Source organism: Apteryx rowi, unplaced genomic scaffold (genome assembly GCF_003343035.1).
Source record: "Apteryx rowi isolate R43461 unplaced genomic scaffold, aptRow1 scaffold_73, whole genome shotgun sequence".
Taxonomy (NCBI): domain Eukaryota; kingdom Metazoa; phylum Chordata; class Aves; order Apterygiformes; family Apterygidae; genus Apteryx; species Apteryx rowi.
In genome coordinates, this window is record NW_020451016.1 from 3,128,263 (window position 1) to 3,154,830 (window position 26,568).

General features: G+C 38.5%; 1 protein-coding gene across 1 annotated transcript in view; it reads right to left on the reverse strand.

Annotated features, from left to right (window-relative positions):
* Positions 1-225: 225 nt before the first annotated feature.
* TENM3 (teneurin transmembrane protein 3) overlaps positions 226-26,568 on the reverse strand; it is a 98,574-nt gene continuing 72,231 nt past the window's right edge. Inside the window, exons 20-25 of the mRNA XM_026087754.1 lie at positions 17,236-17,411; positions 16,292-16,527; positions 11,090-11,386; positions 8,249-9,860; positions 5,394-5,524; positions 226-1,831 (exon numbers count right to left, since the gene is read on the reverse strand). Of these exons, the coding sequence (XP_025943539.1) occupies positions 1,076-1,831; positions 5,394-5,524; positions 8,249-9,860; positions 11,090-11,386; positions 16,292-16,527; positions 17,236-17,411 (3,208 nt within the window). The 3' untranslated portion in view covers positions 226-1,075. The remainder of the gene's footprint in view (positions 1,832-5,393; positions 5,525-8,248; positions 9,861-11,089; positions 11,387-16,291; positions 16,528-17,235; positions 17,412-26,568) is intronic.

The following is a 26,568-nucleotide window of genomic DNA, read 5'->3' on the forward strand; positions in this document are numbered from 1 at the left end:
GTACAAGAGGGGAGGGAGCTGCGGTCGGATTTAGCCAGCCACTTTGGCGTGTTCCATCCTATCAGCAGAGTGATAGATGCACAGCTTTAAACCTAATACAAAAATATTAACACTTTTGGACATAAGTCATCACTGTTATACCTCTACAATATAATCCTTTATACTGTACAGCTATAACATAAAAGGTGCAATTCCTTTTTCTTTTAAAAAAATCACACAGCACACGTTTTTATCATTTTATTTTTTAAGTATAAACTTTTTTAAACACTTTACATAAATTAACTCCTCTGAGACTAATATTTGATGTACAGTAAATTGTAATTCATATAAAAATCCATAAACAACTTGTCTCACATAATTTACAAAAAAATCAAGGGTTCCTTTGCTTATCTATAACAAGGATTCTACTGCCATTCTCCCCCCCCCCCCAAGGCAAACCATGTTAGCATTGTAAAATCCATTATTAAATTCCCATGGTAGCATAAGTCACTTGTGCCAATGTCCTTTTAGAAAGCAGCACAGTTTAAAGCAGTTGGGTTGTCTATAAACAGTAATTTTTGCCCCATGTTTTAAAATTAACAGATATATATCACATCCTATGCAGAGAGAGAGAGAGAAAGAGAGAGAGAAAGAGAAAGACTACTTCTGTAAGCAAAGGTCAACAATTCAGTAATATTTGGAAACACTGTATGGGTCTGTATCTTAATTAAATACAGTGCCTCAAAGGAACAGACAGCCTGTTGAAAAATCTTTAGGCCTTTTTCTTTTCTTTTTTTTTCTTCTTCTTTTTTAATACTTTTCAGTCCAACTTGAGTGCAGCGATATGCATATGTAAACATATTCTTTAAAGCAGATCACCTTTAAGGTCATTGAGAAAAAAAGTTTTGTCATTAGCAGTATCATTCTTCTGGAAAGCGCTCTTTTCATTACAGAGTCTGTTCAGATTGTGCTACAGAAAAAATCTGAGCAAAGATGTAAGCTTAGGCTCAAGTAGTAATGCAGCAAAACAGTTTGGTCTCCTTTTTAGAAGACACTGGTACACAGTCTCTTTGGCAGCCTGAGCTCAGCCAGTGTGTTACCTCTTTCCTATCTCACTTTGTCTGAGGAACTGTATATTGTTAGCGCTGTCTGCTAATTCTGGATATTGCTCCACAGAGAGTACATAGTACCCATCATATCCTTGTACCTTTCCAGCACTTAGCAACTGCCTCTTTTCGCCTTCTGTCCACAGCCTGGCGCCTTCCTCTCCATCTCTTACTCTCTGTTGTTCTCTGGCCCAGGCGCTGGAAAGAGCTCTCTGCCGGGCCTGCTCCAGTATCCGAGCCTTCTCCTCGTCCAGCGTCATGCCATAGCGGACGTGAAGCGCCAGGGCACCGTACTGCATTTCAACGTCAGCGAACCTACGAGTCCTGCCGTTTACCACCGTCGTGGACTGGGAAACGGTGACGTTGATGCCATTCTCCAGGGCCTTCCGCCCGCTCGTCAGCCTCAGGGTCCCGAGGTCGCTCTCGGGGGAGGTGGTCTTGATAAAATAGTGAGTGTCCTTTCCCTCAATGGTGAAATGCAAGTTTTCTAGGTAGTAGGCGTTGTTCAGAACAGCTGCCACTTTTATGCAGTCCTCATTTGCAATGTTGAGCACGTTCGTTTGCACTTTGCCTTGATTGACAGCAAGCATAACCCCTTTCCCAATCAGAGACTTCACTGTAGCGAACCACAGCCATGACTTCTCTCCACTGGATTTCCGTCTGCTGACCTGTACTTCTGCCATCTTTCCCAGGGAAAGGAAAGCCTTTGCTTGTCTTGCCACTTGTTGTTGCACTCCAGAAATTGGCTGTAAACAAGAACAGACAGAAGTTTTACCAACCATCTGTAGCCCTCTAGATGCCAAGCAGCCAGGCTTTCTTGGTATGCTGCCCATGGCCAACAACAGGATATGCCACAACTGACAGTGCCAAGGAGTTAATTAAATCTACATACTGCTTTTTCTGCTGCATTACAAGACTATATTGTTTGATAATGTTCAGTGTTTTTTCTCTCTGTCTCCCTGAGAACCTGCACATGCACCAAAAATACTAACTCCAGAAGCTACTTAGTGGGCTACACAGGCCATGTCTTTGTGACACTAAAACTTAATATGGAAAGAACTATCTTACTGCAGTACTCTTTCGTCCTCTGAACCTGTTTGATTGTGATTCCTGCTTTTGAGATGGAGAAACATACCACAAGAAGCTCTTAGGAAAGTAGAGATTAGAATAAAAGAGAATCTGGCTTCAGTGCTCTACACTGGCTCCTATAATACCCTCCTCACCACAGGAGAAAATCTGATTCTTTTTTTTTGAAAATTGGAGACAGTAATGGGGGGGTTGGTTATACTGTTTTCATCCTGTACAGACCTGACCCAATCACTTCTTTGCAGGTCAGCCAGATGTGAAAGGGTAAAACATGCAAAGCATTACTCTGTCATTGGTTTATATTCGCATGTAGGCTTACAGCAATGTTGCAGTGATGTCTGTAGTTCACAGAAGCAGTAACTGTCTATCATAGTTCCATCTAAACTGAGTATTTTGCAGGTCATGAAGCTCCACTTTAAAATAAGAATAAGTCTTTTTTTTTTTCTCCCCCTATGTTAGAAGACATGGTCTCCTGGGTAGCTGCAGTCAGAGACCAAACTGCAGGGAGGCTCTCACCTGGAGGGGTAAAGGAAGGGGAGGAATCGAACCATTATGATTGATAGTCTTTACAGTAAAAGAGAAAGAAGTAAAGACTACAGGGCAGAATGGTGGAATATTGGGGAATGATGCCCTTTCTTGCAAATAATTGCAGAAAATGATAAAAGGGGATCTGGGAAAAAGCTACAGCCAATTCAGTCGTGTGACCTTTCATTTCACTTGCTATAGTGGAGGCCATCCAAGTATCGGTGTGGTGGCTGAGGCCTAAAAGAGATGAGCAGCTTCTCTCTGGAGAACTGTTACAAAGGGGAGGAAACTACAGTTCCAATATGTTATGTACAAGTCGGTGGAAATCAACTCTGCCTAAATGTATTGTGAGGTGCAGAAGTACTAGACTGAAAAGCTAGGAAGCTAGGATAGGAGAATCTGTAAAAAAGTTTCCTTGAGTATTAAAAGCTACGTGTAGCCCTGTATGCTCCATGTACTCTTGCTAAAGACAGAGGACAGCTAGACAACGGGACCTGACGGCAGACCTGCTGTGGTTAGCTGCAGCAGCTACAAGAGCAGGAACGGTTAGCTGGCACGGCTAGATAGCGAGCAGCTCATGTTACTGGGTCAGCTGTAGCTTGGATGAGACTTTACAACTGTGCAGAATAGGCACATCCTATCTGTCAAGCCTTGGGTCTTAGCAACTACAAGCTGTGAAGGAGATAGATAGTTTTGACGGAAGTGAGGAGCAGGTAGCTGCCCTAGCAGTTGTCTCAGCAGGAAACGGAAAGGAAGAGTTAAATAGCTTTGGCTGCGTTTTTGAAAAGGAATAGTTAGTTATTATAGATTACCGAGTTTATCTTCCAATTGACCCTTTCCCCTTTCAGTAAAATACTGTTTAACCCGTTTGATTCATCGCTGACAAATGAGGCAATAGTCTGCTCTGTCTTCCCAAATTTCTGCGTGGGAGGAATCATTAACCAACTCCTACAATCTTAATTCAGCCTCGCTGCTAATCAGAGAGGACAGTTCCTGGGGGAATTACAAACCGACTTGGGCTCTCACCTCTTCCTGCATGTGGGGGATTCCTGTCTCTCCATACTTGCTAGTAAGTATGGATTTCAGCTGCTCTAACTCCTACATGAAGGCTTTTGAGCACAAAATATACTCTAGACAGCACACTCCTCAGTAAGAGCAGCAAGATATTATAGCAACTTTATAATGACAAAGTTTGTTTATTTTTAACATGCATCCTCAGAGCTCTGAAGCAAAACCTTAGAGCTCTGCAAAGCTCACTTATTCCAGAATGCTTCGAAATACTAAGTGATTTGTGTGTTTACTCCTGGTTGCTGGTTGTATTTGCTTGTTCAGCAATGAATATCATACCTACAGCTTCTTCCTACCTGAGAATTTTTAATCTTTTTTTTCCCCTCCCCTTCTCTCTCTCTGTTATGTCACATGCCCCAGCATTCCTCACTGTTGTTGAGCTCTTTACTTGAAGGAAGTTTTTTGACAACTACCTGTCTGTTCTCATCTCTTCGACTAGACTGGTTCTCTTGCTGGTGCACTTCTTTTTGTTGTTTTATTGGATAATTGTATTCTCTAGCCTTTGAGATCTAAATAAACAACCTCTGATAGTTCTTCACACCTATGCCTGATGACAGGTTTTATCTCCCGTTACTGCCATCCTGCCCAGACACTTGCAGTGTTCTTCATTGCTTCTGCTATTCATGGAAGACACTGCTCATGCTGTGCTCTAAGGTCTTTTTCCCTGTTACTCTACCCATGGCTTTTAAAAATATATATATATTAGTGGGTCACTTCATGTATGCAGAGTTCCTTTCTGTATGTTCCCCTCTGTTCTACCCTTTTAGTGATTTTTTTGTCTAAATTAAGTTGTAAGGTTCAAGATCATATCCTCTTTCTTTTAAAACAAGATCTGTTTTTGACTCATGACGGGATTACCCATTTAACTGTCTCTTAACAGTTCTTAACTGAGAATTCTGGGATTTTAGAGGGTATAGACCTTTGACCTCTGAATAAGCTGGATTGTAAACATCATTTTCTTAAATAGTAGATTTGGATTTTAAACTTTACATTTATTCCTTCTGTCATTAAAAACTGTAGCAGGGTTTCTGGCTTTCAGTTGATTTTTTTTTTTTCCTCCCAAAGAACTTCATAAGCACCTGGAGTTCTGGTTTTATGTAACGTAATGGGTTTTACCTCAGGTAATTTCATTTTCAATATTTTATCTTTACATATAAAACGTGGTTAATATTAAAGAGAAGTAAAACTGTAGTGGTGCCTGGTATGCATAATTTATATCACCTCTTCTTCTGTTTATTTCACAGTCTATTTTTTACTACAATGTTCACTTTCTGCCTTCAGGCAGAGTGTTAGTATAAATCCAATCTCTGTAGCTTCTGCCAGGAAACTTAGACATCTTGAAAGGGTCTTAAAGTTCTTTTCATTGATTGTTGTCTTTCTGTATTCTTACTATTGCTGAAAGCAAACAAGAAGTTTATTTAAAATTGCACCTAACTTAGTAAATTCATAAGAAAAGCACCATCTGTAATTTCCTAAATTCCTTTGAAAATAGATAAAATTTGGAGGTTTTAAAAGCACTGTTCGGATTAAACTTAGCAAGTAACACTCAGAATTATCTTGCTTATTAAGTTCTGAGTACAGGGGAACATTCTATCTTGTTTGGTTTGTGTATTTAGTATTGTTTCTTACTGGTATATCCTCCCATTGCTGGCTCTTCACAAGTTCATAAGAAGGTTCTGTTAAATCAAATTTGGGAACAGGGAAACCAGGAATGGCGTTGTGCAGGTGGAAGCCAAATGTCACCAGCCAGCTATTAACATCTGAAAGAAAATTATACAACAAGAAGAAAAATATTAGATTTGTTCTATATTTTGCAACTAATTGTTACTATTTTTACATGAAATAACTTTTGGCATAGTTGATTTTCTTCTGTATCATCAAAATTATTCAACAGTCTTCCTATAGATCTGTATGGATTTAGATTTGTGCTACTGCTAGAATAGGCTGCCTATGTAGAAAACCGAGTCTAAGTACTATTCTATTTAAGAGTTGCATTACGATCTTTGGAAAGGCATTGTGGGTCTCAGCAATTTTAAAGGCCTCAGTGACTTCCAGAACAAATATAGGAGTGCAATTAAAATGAGATTTCTTTCTAATATAGCCTAATCTAATTAGAATTTCATGGTCAGGCTGAACTCTCTCTTTGTCCATACTTCATCATCAATATGTTAAAACAAAGTACTGCAGAGCACATCCTGTCTTTTGTTACATTTGTGTTATTGTAATGTCTTCAAACTACACCTGAAATAATACCTATTCAGTCAATTACCTTTTATATGATTTGGCAGACATTTTTTATTGATTCAAGAGAAAGCTCCCCCTCTTCAGGATGAAGCTGGACTGATGAAATTAAAAACTAATAAAAATATATTACAGTGGTGTCAGTAAGTAGACGGATATGATACTATATTAGTATTAAATAACATTATTTATGACATATTTTATGGTCTATTAAAAAAAACAAAACAAGAATGCCAGCTAACTAAAAGTTGTTGGGTGAGAATGAGTGCTCTTCCTTACTAGTTTCTGTCTTTCTAGCCTATCTTTCACATATATTAAGCTTAGCAGAAGTTGGCAGAGTACTTCTTATCAAGTCCAGTAATTTCCATTTAAGAAAACCACAAATATGTGGAAGAAGGAACAGAATTTTTCCAAAGGGTAAAAAATATTTATTTTAAAATAATTTCTCAGCTTTCCAGATAAACGATAAGCCTCATTAAACTCTGGATCTAAAATTGCCCTCCAGCTAAATTAGTCATTGTAGCACTAATCTTATATAAGCAGTCTGGGTCTGCTATTCTGTATATCAAAGATGTTAAGAGAAGAACTAAAACTGTATTTTAAGGGTAATTTTTGAACCAACTACATCATCTTCATTGTCACAAAGAATCTGATTGCAACTGCATCCCCTCTAGCACATGCTGCTAGGAGAGGGCAGATTTAAGGGTCTGCTGTCAACCTTACTCCCAGGAAGCCTGTTAGCAACCCTGTTAAAAGGTGCTGTGTGTTAAATTAATGCAAACTCACTTGATTCCCAATATGCTTCTCTGAGGGACAGTCTCACAACTCATTTCTAAGTGGAGCTGAGCCCCTTCTGTAGTCTGGCACTGTCTATGTAAAATAGTTCAGATTATTTGCACCTATTCAAATACAGGAATTCAAGTTTATCTGATTCAGCCATGCCTTTTTCAGGAACTTCTGCTGATGTGCAGTCAGATTTTTTTGTATTTAGGTTAGTGGAAAACAGTGTATATTACTAATTCTAGATCAACAAAAGCATATAGGTTCCCTAACAACTCAGTTATATACAAAGTGGCATCTTAGTAGCTTTCTGTTGCCAAAAGAAATTCTTATTCCTTTTCCTATATTCTGTTCCTCCTTCCCTGCTCCTAGCTTTGTACTCCTCTCTCTCAACCAATTTGCCTTAGCAGCCTTGCAAAAACTTATCCTGGCAAGTATCAACCAACTTCCAGTGAATATTTTCTGCCCTGTTAATGAGTTAACTTGCATCACAGAAAGACCCCTCCTGCCCTTACTACCTTACACTCTCATTCTTTCTTGTCTTTGGTCTTTCAGACCCGAGAAGATGCAATCTTTACTGCACAGCAGCCCAGATCCATGAAGAAGCCTGACTCTAATCCAAAGGTAAGGAGGTTCTCATGAGCAGTCCTGAGAGGTTTTTACTCTTGTGCTTGCCCAAGGTGCCTGTTTTTTCATTATAAAAACACCTGGTAATGCATAACAACATTGCAAGGAGAACCTAGGACTCCTCTTTCCTCTCTCAATGCACTGAGGCCTCTAGCTGAGGCACCCTGCGTTACAACTCAACCAGTGTGGGAGGAAGAGATGTCTTCCACAAGCACTCTGAAATGTACTTTGGAAGGTTCAACCCCTTGCTGTATACTAAGATGCTCTGAATTATCTTTTTGGGTCAATGATCTAGTATTAGAGCATCATAAAGGCAGTATAGACATATGAGCAGATCTCCTACTACAGTTACTTAAACCTAAAAGCTAATTATGGGCTGTGGATTTCAATCTTATACTGGTACCTAAATTAATGTCTAAAGCTATATGCAATTTTGACATGCCTTTTATTTTCAGGATCTCCTGTTTGCTATTTTACCATTTCTGATCAGCATGTTTATTGTGGTTAATCTGATTATTAGGTGCCTAATGCTTCCTCATAAGGAATTTTGCCAAATATGATATATTTAGATACCTCTCCAAAATTGTGAATTCCAGTCTAAATTGGAAATCTGTAGGTCCAGCATCCCCAGGTTAAAATCACTTTGCTGATCTGCTCCAAAATGCCAAGTACTTTCCTGAAGATTTATCTTCCCTGAGAGTTTCTCTACTAACCTTCCCCAGACAGTATCCTTAGCCTGTAACCCACAAGATCAGATTCCAGATCATGAGATCACAGAAAGATAGATTTTTGAGCAAGTGGGAGACAGTCTTCCAATTTAAGTAACCTTCATTTACCTGTGATATAATCCTTCACATCATGTATTTTACTGGCTGGGTTGTTATTTCTGAACATGTACAAATTAAAAGGAGCTGGATCCTTCCCAATTCTTTTCCAGATTTCAATATCAGGTGTTGTCCATCGGCCCGCCATTATGTCATAATCTCTTTCTCCAAAGTGGACTAGCTTGGTCAGTGGGTCGTACAAGCCTCCATGGAAGCCTATTACCAGCTGAAAGTCAAGGTTAGAGTCAAAGTAGATCTCTCCATAAGCAGTGTATTGAATTTGCTTAAGCATGAGACCGTTGCTACTAAAAACAGCCAGTGGTGTCCCCGTATTGTCCGATGCAATGTAAAACTCATCTCCACTGCTAATTTCCATGGCAAAAAGATGTCCTTGCAGGTCATAATAGAGAGATGTGATTTCAGAACTTGAGTGGTTGTATACATGAGTTATCCTGGTTGGATAAGTAAGGTCTGCATAAAAAAACTGGAGATGCTGTCCGAGACTAGTTTTGCTGGAAACTCGTCGTCCAAGTCCATCATAACGGTAAATCACTGTCCACCCACTGCCTTTGCTGTAAACTCTAGTAAGAAGGCCCTTTGAACTGTATTCAAAGATTTCAGTACCCCTCTGACGCAGGAATCCATCTTCATCTAATCGATACTGAACGTCACCTAGTCGAGTTATTCTGTCTCTCAGGTCATAGCGAAGCGGTGTCAAACGGGCACTGTTACTGGGGTTAAGTAAATGGAGGTTGCCATTCAAGTCATAGTTGTATCGCCACATTATTTTTTCATTTAGATAAACTGTCTGGAGCTGACCATCTACATCATATTCATAAGCATATTTTGTGGTGTTGGCAAATGGCCCAATCTTAATTTCTCTTTTTGTCACTCGTCCCATGTTATCATACTGAATTGTAATCCAATACATTAATGACCTAAATATTTCATACTGAATTTCTTTGATGCGGCCATGTGCATCAAAGTGTTTTGTGTAAGTCATTACAGCTGTAGAAATGATCTGGTTAATATCATAATATATAACTCCAAATTTTCCAAACTGTTCAACTTTACCAGAGATATCATCAAACTGGTACAAATCAATAGGCAATGGGGTTTCATTGATGACACCTTGCATGCTAGTCACTCTGAAGCTATTGTCATAGCTGTAGTCAAATCGGGCATTTACCATTCCGTCTTCACTGAAGCGGAAAATCTGTCTGTCAATCAGTGGACCAATTTGCCTGTATCTAATGGTGCAGATAAAACCATCGCTTTGGAGGTTTACTGTTTTCAGGACTCCTGCTGTCTCATCATAAGTAAAACTAACTCTTGTACTATCATATAAAATTTCTGAGAGCTTGGTCTGCCGTCTGTACTTGAATAATACCCTTCGACTCGTCCCCAGGAAAGCAGTTTGAAGGAGCTGTCCTTCTTCATTGTAGTCCATTATAACTGAAGCATTACTTTCAGGGGGGTAGTAGATATTCCGGTAATAGCCAATGGAGCGAATAGTCTGCATGGTATGACGAGCAACACTAGGCATGGTGACAGCAGAAAGCCGATCCAACAAATCGTATTCAAAGATATACTGCCGTTGGCTATGAAGCAGAAGAACCATTGACTGAAAATTAAGAACAGGTTTTTACCATGTGACAAATGGTGGAGTATCACCCCCTGCCCCCACCACACACACATATACTGACACTATTTCTTGACAAAAATGTGACATTCTCACTTGAGAAAATTATCTCCTCTTTAATTGAGTTATCCTTGACCTTGCATGTTGTTAACATCTCCCTGCCTAATTTACTTGGATGCTTAATTGTAAGGGGTTCTGTAATTAGTGGTTCCACATTCATAATTTGCTACTTGTTATGACTGTATCACTCTTTTATCAAGCACTCACAGCTAAACAGCAGATTGTCAATGGATTCAGATAAGTCATGTTTAATGTGGGAAGAAGCTAAACTGTCTTAGAGTCATTAACTCACAAGGAGAACAACATATGGGAGATACAATTTCTCCCCTACAATTAGAGATAATTTTGAACAACTTGAATAGCCTGAGATCCCTGAATACTGCATTTTTGTTCTGTAAGTAAGTGTTTAAGACATGGCCATAACAATTGTTTGATTATTTACATCAAAAGGAACTACTTGGAATTATTCTGGCATTTTTTCTGATGTGTGGCTATTATGAATCATAGGTCTTGATTAAATTATGTCGGAAATGACAAGTAAACAATACTTGCTGAACAACAGATTCAATAGAAATATATTTAAACCCCAGAAAGAAATGGATTCTGTTTTTGCATAGTAGGCATAAGATCTCACAAGGGGGATTTTCACAGATATTTCAGAAAAGGAGAGCTATCATTCTGTAGTTGTTATATATAAAAATTTCTGATCTTTTGCCTATCATTTAGTTCTATGCTGCAACATATAGGAAGTATAAATTGACAGCTGTAAATATTTAGAAACAAGAACTTTTCTTTGTAGCCAAAAAAAAAAAAAAAACCAACCAGTGAAGAGTTTACAAACAAATAATTTTCAACTGAATTACACTGCAGAGATCTAATTCCTGTACCTTGTTTTAAGTGTTAAGATGAAAGGTAAATATGAATGCTGCTTGTTAGCTTGTGGCCTAAATAACTTAGAAAGACATCAGTTCCTAGAAATTAGCTAAGGCTTGGTTATACACCTGTTGTATAAAACATTCCCACATGAATCATATTGTTATTTAAAATAAATGAAATGGGCTTTTATTGTTTTCTTGTTCTGTACCCAGCAGTCAGATGCCGCATAATTTTAGCACATTCAGAGCATTTTTTAAAACTTGAGTGCTCTTTACCTTTTCCAAATATGTGTAACTCCATGTTTTCCCATCGGCAAACACTCTAGATACTATCCTTCCCTGTCCATCATACTCTATTTTTTCACTTGTGGTCCCTCGCTGTATGCTGCCTATTTGCCCTGTGGATGAATAGGTAACATTGACAGCCATCAGCTTGCTGCTTGGCAGCCACAGCGTCGGGTGCCCTGATGTGTCATAGGCAATTCTCAGCAGAAATTTACGGTGGTCATCGTAGATCTTTTCCGTCTTTGTGGTTCGATCGAAGTCAACTGAAAGGAGGTTTCTGCCATTAACCTTTGAAAACAAACAAACGACACAATAAATCATGCTATTTAAACACTAGCCACCTATTATTTCCACAAAGTACCAGCTATTCTTTAAATACCATTTACAGTGATTGATTGGCTGTGTGTGTAAATTAATTTAGCAATTTCTTGATATAAATGTGAGGCACTACATTAGCATCTATTTTAAAAGGTTTCATTACATGAAGAGATGGCCCAGAATTTGTTGCAATTTGTTTGATACGCACTGAAAACTACTGTAATAAATGGTGTCATTTCAGAGGACAAACAAACTACTTTTTGTAGGCAGTATGAAATATATATAGCAAATTATTGTTAAAGCATATTCCCAGCAACTGCTTGTCCAATTCAAAACAATCACTCTGCGAAAGAACTGAATCCCAACCCTTCACAGCAAGTATTTTTTAAAACAGTAAATACAAAGTTAAGATTTTCAAAAGCATGTTTAATCGTCAAATTCAGATTAAACAGTTTCTAGAACAAAGCTTTCCGCTTCTGGATCAGATGGAAATGTAATTCAGGATTCCATCCATAGCTGTAATATATTTCAGACACTGAAATCTTTAGTGATGATTATGTCTTTCTCCTAGCTCACTGACCAGCTGAAGCAATAAACGACTGGAAGACTACTGAACTGCTGAAAACAGTTAAAAATGCTTTGAAGTCTGTCTGGTTTACTTTTTCCATACTGGTATATAGCAATTCTCCATTCCCCCTGTATTAAACTGTTTAATACAGAAGCCTCTCTATATTCTTTGCTTATCTGCAAAACTTTTCTGTATCTATCTGCTGTGTCCTTCTAAAGTTATTCCAGATCAGGGTGAAGCATGGATAACTAAAAGATTTTTCAATGCTGTATCTTGCTAACATATGGGAAGCTGAGAACAAATGGACCTGTAGATATGTTTATTAAGGATTTTTTAAATATTCCTTTTCTAAGTACTTACAAGCAATAGAAGAGATGCATACATTACAGAGAGGTGAAGAGAGATGGCCAAATAACAGTTAGAAAAGAACAAGAAAACAGATACGCTGATCAGAAAAATGACAGAAGGATTTTAACATTTTTTGGGGCTGCTTGTTCAAAAATCCATATACCATGGACTTTAGTGCTTTTACCCTGAGGCCAATGAGCTTCTAAAAGATCAATATAAATTAGATTCTTCATTATTGGCAAAAAGGGTATTAAAGTGCTAGTAATGTGTCATAGGGAAATCTGAAAAAAACCTCCAGATACTCAAATTTGCTTTTAAATGTGTGTGTGTGTACACACAAATACATATATAAAATATACAGTATGTATTTTTAATAATCTATCTTTTAATACATATCTTAATTATCTCTATTTTTCTTGACCTTCTCTTTTTTTTATATGAGATCACTGGTATGAAAACAATCTGTATTATCAATTTCAGAGCAAAATCATGCTTTCATGAAAATATTTCTAGTAAGTAACAGTTTAGCAGATGCAGAATAGTTATTTTACATATTCAGTGTGCCATCAAATGTTTTTTAAATATACTTTGAAAAATTAATGCTACAAGGCTGATTCTAATAGTAGTTTAAACTTAATTATGAAGCATTCCCATTCCCTTCCCTTTTTGTTGTTTTGAGGACTTTTTCTTTAATTTTCAGGTATTTTTTTCTTTAACTTTTACAACATTTAAAATTGGATCATTTGCCTAAATTCACTCTTCTGTATTCCATCTTCTTTATCTCAGGCTGTTATTTCTCAGCTTCTCCTACACATGCCTGCACTCATCTCTACCTCTCCCTGCCTGTTTTGTTTCTCTGAACTCTCTCCTCCCTTTCTCTCTATCCTCCCTTCCTTATTTTACATCTAATTATGCTTTTTATTAATTTTCTTGTCTATGTCTCAGGCTCAGAAACTGCAGCAACAATAGGCACTTCTGATTTCTGAACTGGCAAGGAAGGAAGGGTGGTTTCATGGTCAAGGCAGATATCCACGCAGTTGTGCTTCATTTCTTGGCTAAGCGCATCCTGCCGGTGTAAACTGCTGCAAACTACTTAATCACTCTGTCTCGCTGCCTTATCTGCTAAACGGGATAACAACATGCCTTGCCTTCTCACCGTCTGTCTGTATGGCCTGGGTAAAGAGCAGGCTAATATGGGAAACAAACTGCTGCTTTCTACAGCTAGATTCATGCTCCCAAATGCTGCTGATGGAGCTCCAGCATTCAGATGCCTGAGCTTTTGCTGAAATTGGCTGTGCTTGCATAATCTTGTAGTACAGGTGGCAGTTATAGTAACAAAAAAAGTTTTGCTGATTCATTGGACGGTATGGGACTGGACTATCATATAGCAGCTAAAGTACTGCATCAATTGAAGCGTTTTACTTAACAACAGGTCTCCTACCAAAATGCTGCTACAGCAAAACTTAAATGTTTTTACTGGGTCTGAGACAATCATACTCCAAATATATTCAGTACCTCTGGGCTTTACTATGATAAAAATAGTAATTCAGGAAACTTTTGCTGAATAAACACTTAATGACACAAGACTGAGCCCCTGACAGTCCCTAAATTCTGTCCTGCTACGTTTTAGTAATTAATGTGTCCATCTGTCTTGCTCTGCTTTAACTCCCGTTTTTCTTCACAGCGGCTTACTGAGAAGCATGAAATCAGACTGTGATATTATTGTAGGAATCACACCCCCMTTAGGGGTCGGGCTGTATTGCTGTGCCTTAGAGAGACTGAAGAGGTGACGTGAGAATCAGGGGCCTCCACAGAGCTCGGAGCATGCTGGGCCTCAGGAGGAGGCAGCACAGGCTCTCCTACGGAGCTCCCTTGGGGCAGATTTACAGCCCTTGAGATGAAGCTCACAGCGGTTCCTTGATTTAAGAACCTTGTGACTAAGAGTCTTGTCTGGCCTCAGTACAAACACCCCCAAAATTCTCTTTCATGTAGAGGACTGCCAGAGTCTCTGCCAAAGACTAGCTTATGGAACAAATGTACGGCTCCAGTGCCAAAATAGCTTGTAGAACAAATACGAAACAAAACTGAACAAAAGTAAGAGTGAGACAGAGGAGTGCTGAGTGAATACAGTATATTAATATATACTGTATCTTAATTACCTCTATTTTTGTTGACTTGCTCTTTTTTCATATGAACCAGTGAAATAATTGGTCATTCATTTCTTTATAAAGACTATTAGTAGTGGGTAGAACTAATATAAGATAGAAAATCCAAGAAATCACCATGGAATGCATTTTGTGGTGTCACATACCATGCATATAATGCAGTAACAGTGTCATACATATGCATACATTTACTGGCAATACATTTTGTCACTGGTTTTGTCTACATTTGTCTTCTTTGCAGCAAAATGTTATTGACATATCTGTAGATGGAATGATGGGCTCACTAATTTATTCTTGTTCTTTCAGTCCTTGTGTTCTTCTTGCTACTTTCCTCCATCCCCCCACAGCAACACTTTTGTAATGTGTTCCTATATAACCCAGTTTCAAAAAAAACCTTCCATTTTTTCCTTTGATGTCAAGTTTCTTTTCTCTTTGAGGCACTTYTCTCTTACTAGCCAATATTCTCCTCCTGCCCTACTTCTTCCATATGTATATATGCTTTTAATTACTACTATTTTATCTTCATCTATAATCTTTCACTTTTTCCCTCTCTCTTGTTAAATCTCTCTTCTCTGTTGTTCCTTCTTTCTTCTTAACTTTCAAGTTAGAGTTGCGCATGATGTTTCTCCTACCTCCTCTGTACTTAAATGTCAGAATTTTGCTTCACTTTTGAGAACTTGACTCATGGAGACTTGTTTCACTGCCAAAACCAAAATATCATTGATACGGTTATTTTGCTTTTTCTTGGGCTTCCTTCATGTACAAATTGGCAGAGGTATTATCCCACCTTGCTATGTAATGAAATGGCTATGAACCAGAACTACAGGGATGAGCACTGTAAGCGTGGCTTCTCTATTTCTCAACCTTATCCATGTAAAACTGTTGCCAAAGCTACATAGAAGTTTGCTGTTCTTAGGCAGCAGCCATTGCACATAATCATTCTTCCTTCTTGGAAAAAAAAAAACAACAGTTCTTGCASAGCAAGTCAGAGAGAGGAATATAAGATGCATGACAGCATTCCCTCCCTTCTTGTCCCAGAGGAAGATTTAAAATGGCACGTTACCTCTTACAAGTCAAGAGAAGCCACCTGAAATTACTTACCTTTATTTGCTACACCACCTAGGCCTTATTTTAAAGAACTGGGTTCAGTTCTAATAGTAAGTCAGACCCCTGCTGTGGTCTTGAAATGGTCTCCTGGCAACCCAATTTTAAAAGCTTAATCTCTGTTGTCTTTACAAAATGGCTGTCATAAATCATAGTTTGCTTGCTACTTACATTTCACCCACTATATAGGAATAAGAAATGCCAACAAAATGGTAAAGACATATGTTAGAGGAATATGCTGTAAGCATATACACATGCACACAAAGTTAAACCCTTTCTACTAGAAATAAGTATTGCTACAACTTTTATTCAAAATGAGAAGAAAATCCTAAGACTGTGCTAACTTATGGTGGAACAATTTAAAAAAGGTTTTAAATGCTATCTTCAAATGTGTGAATTCAGTACTCAAACAAAAAAGTGAAGGAAAGCAGAAAAACAGTCCTTTTATACTGATTCATTACAATGCATTCCAGGCTAAAAACMACACTTTAGCATTCACAGAAAAGAGCAATAAATAAGGAAAAACAGCCAATAAATGAAATAATAGAAGTAACTACTTCCAACTCTACAGTAAGYTTATCTACAGTAAATATTCTGTGGTTGCTGGATGGCAATACCTACAGTAACACATTTCCATGTCCTCTCCCTTACTTGGAATACCATGGCTGTCACACAGGCTTGAGCACTTACCCTAAGCTTTCGGCCAAACACATTGACCTTTCCCTGGGCTTGCTCTTTCCGGAATCGCCACTCCACCAAGTTCTGCCCGTTTTCGCCTGGGAGAGTCATGTTTCGCTTTGCTACCGTTGGGTTGGCGGTGCCAGCCAGCACGTGCGGTTCAGTCTGATAGTGGGAATCCAGGCCGCTGGCGTACAGGATTCTGAGTGAGCCGTCATAACCGATCTGGTAGCTATTTCTCAACTGATCTGAAAATGCAAAAAAAATCCAGAGAAACGCACATTACCTGCACAGGTTAAAAGTCTGGCTTTTTCCTGAATTCCTTATGCCATATATGCATGTAGCATCCTGCCTTCACATACTGACCTGATGGATAAACACCCAGGGTGAGACTGATAAGAATATCTGTATTACRCGAGAGCACAAATGCCTTAGGGACCCAGTTTCAAAGTCACTTAAACACTTAAGAAAATCCCACCCTCAGAGTAGATTCTTTGGATGGGCACAAAATACATTCTTTATTGTTGCACTGGGCATTTCTGGCCTAATCCTAAGCATACTGTGACTACTGACTATTGCTAGGATATGGTTGCTGGGACTTAACATGCTGTTTTAAAGCTCAGATCTCACTTCACACCATTTCTACACCTGTTTCCCTTTCAATCCCTCTCTGTTTTTTTCAGATTCCCTTTTTATGTGAAGTAGGTATTCTGACTAATTCTAATAGCAGCTTACAAAAGCTTTTTGGGTAGAAAACATAGTTAATTATATTTTCATTGTATCATCTCCTTCTTTCCCTGAAATGTTTTTATATATGCATAAAAACATATATATGTATTTCACCCTATCCCCCAAACGCTAAAGTGGCTTTCTAAGGCATCTGACTGGAGCTTGTTATATCATAAGAAAACAGTTTTCAGTTTAGTATCTGCTGAGGAATCTTTTGTTTACAGTACCTTGAACCATGGTATAGAAAGAATCAATTGATGATAAATTGGAAGTGATGCTGACATCTTCCTCTCTGCTGGATGATTCAATGTCCACTGTAATGGCCCTTTCCATTTCCCCATGAAGGTTAGTGACAACTCCAGTTGGGAATGTAATGTTTGTTAGGCGGCCCTCACTATCATAGCTATAAAAAAAAAAAAGAAGTCAAAAAGTGATACATAGCAGGAACAAATTGTTTTCATTTACCAGCAAAATTAACAAAAATACCAGCTACTCATATTGTTAGGGCACGTTTGCTTTTTGTGCACAGGATAGGCACAGCAAAGACTTCAAACGTGCTTTGAAGTAGTCAAAAGACTGTTTAACATACAGGAACCTCAATGGTGATAGCAAGAGCAAACAGATGGATCTTCAGCTCTGCATATTATTCTTTGAAGTGTGACCAAGATCCTGCTGCACATCTAATTTGCCTTTTCAAAGGGAACATATTTGTTGGTGCTAAATTCCATAGCATTATGTACTCACTCCCTATTATCGGACTAGCTTTTGCTGTTATTGTAGGAATCCTCAAAATTTTTCATAGAAAGTATATCTTAACAGATTGTCTCTTGGGCCCTGCCTGTTCCATGATTATGCAGACCACCTGCCCTCCTGTTCTGAGTGCTTAACACCCCTTGTATTATAAGGAGAAAGAATCTGGGGTAATATTTAATTCACTTAAGCTGTCTGTACCTGGAAGTCAGAACAGCTAGCATATGTAACTAGTTAGCTGCTTGTGGATCACAGTTTGAGAACTGGGGCAAAAACCACTCAGGAGATGTTTTTGCTGGCTCCACTGACATTTCTTTAAACCAGTAACTATATATTCATTGAAGTATGAATAGATATACATAATTTCTGTAGTGCAAATAGACTTAGGACTTCTAAAGCATGTCTTTTTCCATTGCAGTGGTAGGTATACTCCAGCTGTCAATAGCACTGATGTGACGTGTGCAGCTCTGTAGATATGAAAGAAACAAGACAACGGAAGCTATGCCATCCCAAGTGCATGCTGTCAGTACTGGGACTTTCTGAGAGCCAAGCTAAGTACCCAAGGAATGAGAGGCTACTCCCACCATATATTTCAAATGCAGGCCCAAGACCATGCTCAAATCCAAACATGCTTTCTGGTCACAGTATACAGATGCAAGGCATTAGGTTAGCTTCAGGTCATAAAACTGCCTTTAAGATTAGCTCTACCAGTACTACTGCCTGAATTCATCAGCTTAGGCATTCAACTGGGGCACCTAGGTTAGAAGTACAGTCTCCCTCTATCTGCAGTGGAGAGATGAAGATGATTGATAGTTATAAGGGTGATTTGGCCCATCTAAAGCCTATTTGCTCTCAGTTTTCTGTCCCTCTACCTTGACTGCATAGTAGGAAGCTGAAGGAAGCTTTAGTCTCCTAAGTAACTGTAATATTACCCTGCAAATCCACAAAGTGAGCTAGACACTTCATACTTAACAGTTATCATCATCAAAATTGCTCCTTCAGAAAGAGAGGGGAAAAAAAAAGGGATATGATTGAGGTTACAGAAACTATTTTTTGAATTGAGAGAATTAATTCCAAATAGTTTTAACCCACAATACACGGACTTTCTCTGAACATCATGAGTACTGCACGGGATTGCTGTAACTGAAAAGATTAGGTTAAGAACTGTTTTTCAAGTTTGCTTACTCTGTAGATTTGACAGCTTTTGCATATAGTCATTTCCATCCTTTTACCACAGTCAATTATTTCCTTTGTTTATACTTAGCAACAGGAAAAAGAAAAGAATGTTTAAAAATAAGAAACCATGCTGCAAGCTGGCGAAAGCAAGTGGGGCTTGAAGCTAAGTACATTTGAAGATAATAGGGTTTCTTCCAGTGTGTTTCTGTCCCTAATTTTGGCCCTTTTTCACATGTTGGCCATGGCAAGCTGAGATACCGTATTTCTACGAGAAACTGAAACAAACATACCAGCAATCCTTGGGCATGAATTCGACTGCTATCCTGTTAATGACCTTATGTCTTATTCTTCAGTTCCCTAAACTTATTTTCTTTTCATGCACAACTTCCTTTTCAGCTCCCGGGGAACATATATTCTCCAATTAGTATCTTTTTCTATGATGTCCCACTTTAGATCATAATGTTTGAAGATGATATTTACTCAGATTATCTTGTTGGGAATTACTTATATCCTTTGATTCCAGTAGCCAAGTACCAGTTTTCATTTCAATCAATGCTTACTAAAGCCACAGAAGGTAAGATTTCTCTGCCAGACCTCTTCATCCTTTGAATCATGATATTCCTGAGAAATTCATTATCATATTTCTGAGTACAACGCTTGAGTTGGAAAACACCACACACTTCCCCACATCAGTAGTATTCAGTCTAACTCCCTTTTGTGGTACGGCGTGTGGCTTCACTAGAATATGCATCCCTGAACGTTGCTATTCTTGGTTTATGCATATGGTTCACGAGCTGCTGCACAAGTCAATGAAAGCACATCAGGAGCCTGAGATAAGCAGCTAATATTACTACACTGGGGAAGAGATTGAAGATCAGCAAAAACTCACACTACATTTTTATGTTCTTAAAAAAACATGACTTTAAAGCTAGAAGACTCTTGCAAGGCACAATTGCTTGGTTCAGGCTTCCTAGTGCAGGGAGAAAATGTGAATGCGACATGGAAGGTAAGAACAGGATTTCTCATGTTTTTATAACCAGGAATAAAAAGAAATGAGGGAAATAGGTCTTTCTGCAATTTACTACATATTCCATTTTATGACGGACTGTAATGTGTATGTATGATGTCCTTCATTTTGTTCACAGCACATCAAATACTAAACTTACTTCATACTTGATATCTTTTTGCCCGCAATGAAAGCCTTATTAATGCTAAACATAGCAACATYGCTCATACCTTTGGGCATTCCTATGCCATTTTTCTTATTACATCCAAATATCCTTGCATGCTGCTGCCAAGGTGAATTTATTCATCTGAGACTGTCAGTTTTAGACTGAGAGATTTCCTTTATCTGTCTAGTGTTCTAATATTGAAATTGCCCTAAAAGAAGTGCGATCTGAAATCTAGAGGTTAAGCACCTATATTTGGCATTTCACAGCCTCTTTGATCTCTTCATCCACGCACAAGCAGTGGCACACATTATTCCTGAGCCCTCTGATCTTTCTCACATACGCCGGGCTCCACAGCAAAGCCATGCAACCAATCCTTCCCGTTCCCCAAGCGCAGGCCGCACACCAACTTTTCAAGAACAAACTTGCCTACTGGATGATATTCCGTTCGCATTAACATAATGATCTTCGCATTTGGTCAATAACTACAGAAGACAGGAGCAGGGGAAGGGCAGCTGCCACCACTGCGAGCTGAATTTCCCCATTTGATCAAATTCTTTTTTTTCCTTATGATGCTCTGCCACTCCCAGATAGCTTTCCCCTTCTACAGTGAGAAATGCTCAGAGTTAATGATTAGCAGCTTCCCAGATTCGTGACCTTTTGCTCTTTACCTGCTGGAAGTTGCTCTTCCATTGCTTATCTTCTTTATTTTTAATTACATTCCTTCCCAGACCATTTTCTGTTCTGGTCTATGTAGGGCACTTTTCACTTTGCAGTGGTAACTCCTTGGTAATCATTGTCACAGATGGAAATACCCTACATTCTTTATTTCTGACTTGTCTCGCACATGAGTTATATCTTAGTTTGGAGCACATTTAGCTCAATCCCAACTTGGAGAGCATTATCTAATATTTTGTATCCTAAGTTACTTCAAGCTAAAATAGGGTGCTATAGAACTGAGGTGTATAGCAAAGCTTGCTGCTAAAGCCAATTGTGGAGTTATGATTGATACTGTTTTTCCACAAACCTCTGCAGCATATTCCCTTAAGAAAATAATTTCCCTTTTTTTTTTTTTTTTTTCTTTTTTGGCTGCTGTAAACATGTCAGGCTTAAGGGCAAGGTACACTGGTTCCTGCACATTTCAGATAACAAGACATGCAATTGAAATTAATGTTATATATTTCTTTAAAGACTGGTTATGGATTATACCATTTGTTGGGATACTATATTGGAAAAATGAGGCATGAATGCATTTCATAATATAGCCACGTATAATTTTTACAGTAGAATGAAAAGTACTGTTACATACTCACTGAACACATATCAGGCATTTCCTCTATGCATCTTTAATTACCAGGAGTAGATAGAAATTTATAGAACGTTACCCCATCTCATTTCAAGTTATTCATAGGAAGTCTTATCCATCAAGGTGCTACTCACTGGCAGGTGAGAACAGAAGGTTCAAAGTTCATTTTTAGAAGTGCAATGTACTGTTGTTTATGTGTATAATCACAATGTTGACACACTGAAAATCTGTCCTAACCTGGCAATAAAACATCTCATTCAGCTTGTCAAGGCCATAAAGTTTGCATTTACATAAAGGAACATTCGTTTTTAATACTAAAGACTGTTTGCCAGTTTCCATACACATTCTTGTAATTGTATTCAACCTCCCCTAAACCGCTTGAAGTGTAGACCCTCCCAAATAGGTCATTCACAGATGATTGAAAATTACTGTAAAGAGAAACTAAAGAAAGTCACCAGTCACTCACAATACAAGTTATCTCACTGATCAAAAGGAAATGCAAGTATTGTTTATATACCATCATTTTTTGCATCACTTCACTGGGAAGAGGCACGAAACTCGCCTATCCTCCACTTTTGAAAATGGGGAGCTCTAGTTCTGACCACCTTTAACCGTTATGGGGGTTGMTGGAAGAAAGGAAAAGACTCTTAACTCCAGCATTACGAACTTTCTGTTCTCTGAGCAGCTTTGCCCATGTTGATCTGCATCTGTACTTTCTCTTCACCTGAATGATCCTGCTAAGAATGAACAACAGGAAAATCATCAGGAGGCACGGATGGAAAAATGATCTCTCCTTTTTCTTCTTGCTTTTATTTTTTAGTCGCACTGAATATATACTTCCGTGGATCCTTAACTATTTGTTTATAACCTACCTTCTTAAAAATAATGTTAACTGAAATATCACATGTAAGTATTCCTTTATTTGCACACTCTTTGAGACCTTTAAAGGCTTGGCTTATTACTTGCTAATTCACAGTACAAATGTATCAGGAAGCCCAAAATATTAAACTATAACTTCCTTTTGAGATCTAACAGATTGTTAAAATTGAACCATAAACAATGAGACAGCTATATGTCTTGTTATTATTGTTCATCTTTTGTTTTACTTAACAAGAATGAAACAAAAGTGTCATAAATGACAATCTGATGTATGTTGGTAGGCTTGTAAATTATGACAAGTGGTCTGATTTTTTTTTTTAACTTGTCTATTGTTTTATAAGGTTAGCATTTTTCCTTTGTTCTTATCTGCAATACTGTTAAACATGAAGAAAAAAAAAYCAACATTCTAATCAGTCTTACAAATTTTTAAACAAGTGAAAAAATTTGTTCCCCCCTGACAATGCTTTGCTTAGCTCAAAGAAAATAGTGGCTATATAGGAATCACAGAAAATAGGCCTAAGAGTGATTCTACGAAAGACTTAAAGTAAACTGCAGCCCTGAGTCCAATTTCGGATTAGGATTTTTCTGCTTGTTTTTAAATGGAACCCAGAGAGAAAATGCCATCTCACAAAAATACAGAGGCCGGAAGGGCATTAAAAATCTGTTAAGTATCAGCTAAATTTTTCTGTCCTTCTCAACCAAGAGTATCAGAAAACTCAAGTTTAAATTCAAGCATCTGGTCAACTCTTCCAGTCCCTTTATCCGATGGCTGTCTTCCATGAAGGAAGGGCCTTGATCGAGTTTTCATCTGTGATAGTCTTATGCAACCATTTGCACAGCTGGTTAAATAATTCAGCTAATGTTCTTTTATGGTAGCAAAGTGGTCAGGATGAATTTTCAGTTTATGTTTAATGAAGAAATGTCCTCAGCTTGGAAGTGACTGACAATTTCTCTTTTCACCTTCTTGTGTTATAACTACAGCCTTTGAGGCTTTTTTGTGTGTGCCTATTTTGCCACGTGTTAAAAAGATGATAGTTTTTGGTCTTTTTTGTAAACTGGCATTCAATTCACTAGACATGTGAACAATTCACCCAAATAGGCCATTCTTGACAGCTATAACTCATCTGCAAAACAACAGGCACACTCTAAACTCAAATCGCTGCAGAAAATGTGTCTGTTGGAAAGGAGCTCAGAGAAATGAACCACTCCCCTCCCCCATGATAGCTCTCGCATCCCAACAGAGAAGTTTTTGATGCTCATTTTCCACGCCATTGCCCAGCAATGGAAACAGGCGCGAGTTCAGTGCCTGCGCCTTACGGAGATTGACCACCTCCTCAGCCTAATCCCAAATGACTTCCAGAGACAGGCAGTTCGGGGGATGCTTTGCACTGAAAGAAGCAATATGTGAATTTATCACTGCAGGCCACTTTACTTTCTGCCAGAAGACTGCCAAACTTTGCAAATCAGCGCTTGTGCCGGCGCAACTGGAGGCCAACTGCATGGGGACTGGCYTTACCAAAAGGAGACTCATGATGGTAGCCAGGCAGTCAGCCTGGTAGCCGGGTTTTTATCTGCGAGTCCTCAGCACTCGCCTCCCACTTCTCAACCCCCCTCTGCAGGGCATTCACCCAGCTTTGGTTTTGCGCCAGCCCTGCAGCACCTTCCTGCGTGCCCTTTTCTTTACTCTCAGGGCTCCCCTCAGCCGCTGTTGTGTTTCTGTGTCGCTTTTTCTCCCCCCTCGCCCTTCACCTTTTTAACACATCTAGTACTGCACAAATAAACTGTGAACCCTGTCGAATCAAAGAGCAGAGTACGGCCTTTAAAATGCAAGAAATGGTGGCACATGCTCTGTATGACAGAGTCTCACTTCCTTTAAGGTCTAGTTACACTATCATCGGAGCTGTACAAAGTGCTTTTTTAAAGAAAAGGACATAAGGCTGGGCTGTTTGGCCAGACATTTTGGTTACAGAGAAAGCTGCAATGTTGCTCCCCCCCCCATCTTTTTTTTCCACTTTGAAAGGTAAAAAGCTCTGTTACCATGTTTTTACAGGGTTGTAACAACTTTAACATAATAAACTTCTAAATTGACTTATGTTTGCAAAATGAAAATATAATTATATGGGAGTATTTTCTTTCTATTAGGACAGTATTAAAAATAAAACAAAGCTGAAATTCCCAAGATGATAAAAAATATTGCTAGATTAAGGTTCAATGGTTAGTTTAGAATAACATTCTTATTCCTTTGAAGCACAAATCCTGCGTAGCCAGTGCAAGTTTCAGAAGTGACAGACTGTCCTCTTTTTGGGGAGAATTAGGTAGGACATTCCAGTCGCACGTGCCCTCTACGCTCCCTAAAGAGCGCATCAGTCGGGCCTCGTTGTGGACACCCTCCTCTACCCAACACCATTTTCATGAAAGTGGTAGCAACCTGATTATCACAGTAAGTTCAAATTATTTCAAGTTAATAAATGGTCAGTTCAAATCAATGAATTCAAAGCTGACTACAGACAGGCATAAGCCTTATGACTGTGGAAATACGGTCTCCTTTGGAAAAAAGGCTGAACCCCCAAGGTAACCGCTCTCCGTGGAGGCACAAGTGTGGTGCTCCTTGGAGATGTTGGGCAGCGGCTCCTGAGAAGGAACGGGAGGAGGACAGAACCAGAGGGTCGACGCTGTACCAGTTCACTCCAGAGAGGAGTTTCCTGCGGGAAACCCATAAAGGAGAAATGTGAAAGAAAAGACAGACAGACACAAGGTATAGAAGAACYGGTAAAAATGGCCAGCCAAGATCAGTTGTGGAGCTGAGGGGAAGACGAGTAAAATAACAATGACATCAAGGGAGACCAGGTCTCTTGCTGAGGCTTGAAAACAAGGACTGTGTTTGAATACAGCATAGTTGAAAATAGACTTTTTTCTAGTGAAACCTGAAGCTGGCCTTCACCACTTGCTGCACCAGGTTCTCAGCGAAAGGAGTGTAAAGGAGAGAGAAAGAACTAGTTTGGATATAGTCTCACTGTCTTTTCTTTAACAAAGAAAATTAACATGGGACGAAAATATTAACATGGGAATAACTGCACAAATGGTATTACTAAGTTCCTGATAAAGCTGGAAGTGAAATGGATACCTTCAGAAGCCTAAGCAGAGTTGAACTGGATTGACAGTGCAGGACATTTATGCCATTAGTAAGAACGATACTATTTTTTTTTCTAAACTATCCTTGCTTCTAAGTGGTCTCCTAAACCACACAGACATCATACCCTGATCTTCTTGATAGAAATCAAAGCACTTCTTCCTTTCCCATATCTGTAAGATGTAATAATTTTGATGTGTATCTATCTTCAGGGTTGCTATTTTAGTGTAATTACCTATTCACTAGTTTCTCATTTCTACTTTTATTACTTAGCCTAGTTCTAAGGACTAGGAACTGTAAACATTCAAGAATCAAGAAAACAGGAGTGAATGCCTAACAAATAAGATATACTATTGGTATCCAAGCAATCAGGGGACAAGCTTAAGTTCTCTAAAAGATTTCATATTGATACCTAATGGTATTCATTAATGGATTATTTTTAACATGCTTTGTTCAAGCAGGATGAGTCTGAAACAGCAAGTTTGTGTGCTCTGCTGTCAGCATAATTCTTACAAGACTAAAGTTATTATAGTATACTTTATTACAATTATGAAATTTACTGTAAAGTTAGTATTCCAGTTCAGAAAATTACAAAATCAGAAACACTGTTCTCAGTAAAAAGTTGAAGTTAGAAATTAAAAATCTATTTAACAATTTATCTAAAGAAGAAATGTAGTATACAGGGACTGTAAAAGCACAACTGTTACTAAGCTCTCCTCAGAAAACGYTTTTTGGATGAAACATGGTTACATATTTGTGTAGTACTGATGTAATTAAGGTAAATTTCCTGCTTTAAAAGACACATAYGTGACATTCTTCAGCTTGTTACGGGCATGCACAAATCGAACACATCAGCTGGCTATTTTTCCAAGAATTCCCTTTGGGTAGGGGGATCTTTAGCTTGTTTGAATAGAGGGAGGTACTTTAATCACTTTTGTGGTCAGCCTTGCCTCCATGGGACCATATGAAAGAGTGGGAGAAAATCATGCCTACTAGAGTTTTAATTTATTTTTTGATGGTAAAAGGATGAGAAATACCTAAAAAGCACTATGATACCAAGGACATTCATAAAAGTACTCCTTAGAGCTGCTTAAAAAAACCAGACCCAAATTACAATTTTGTACAAAGTTCTGGTATTTGTCAGAAAACA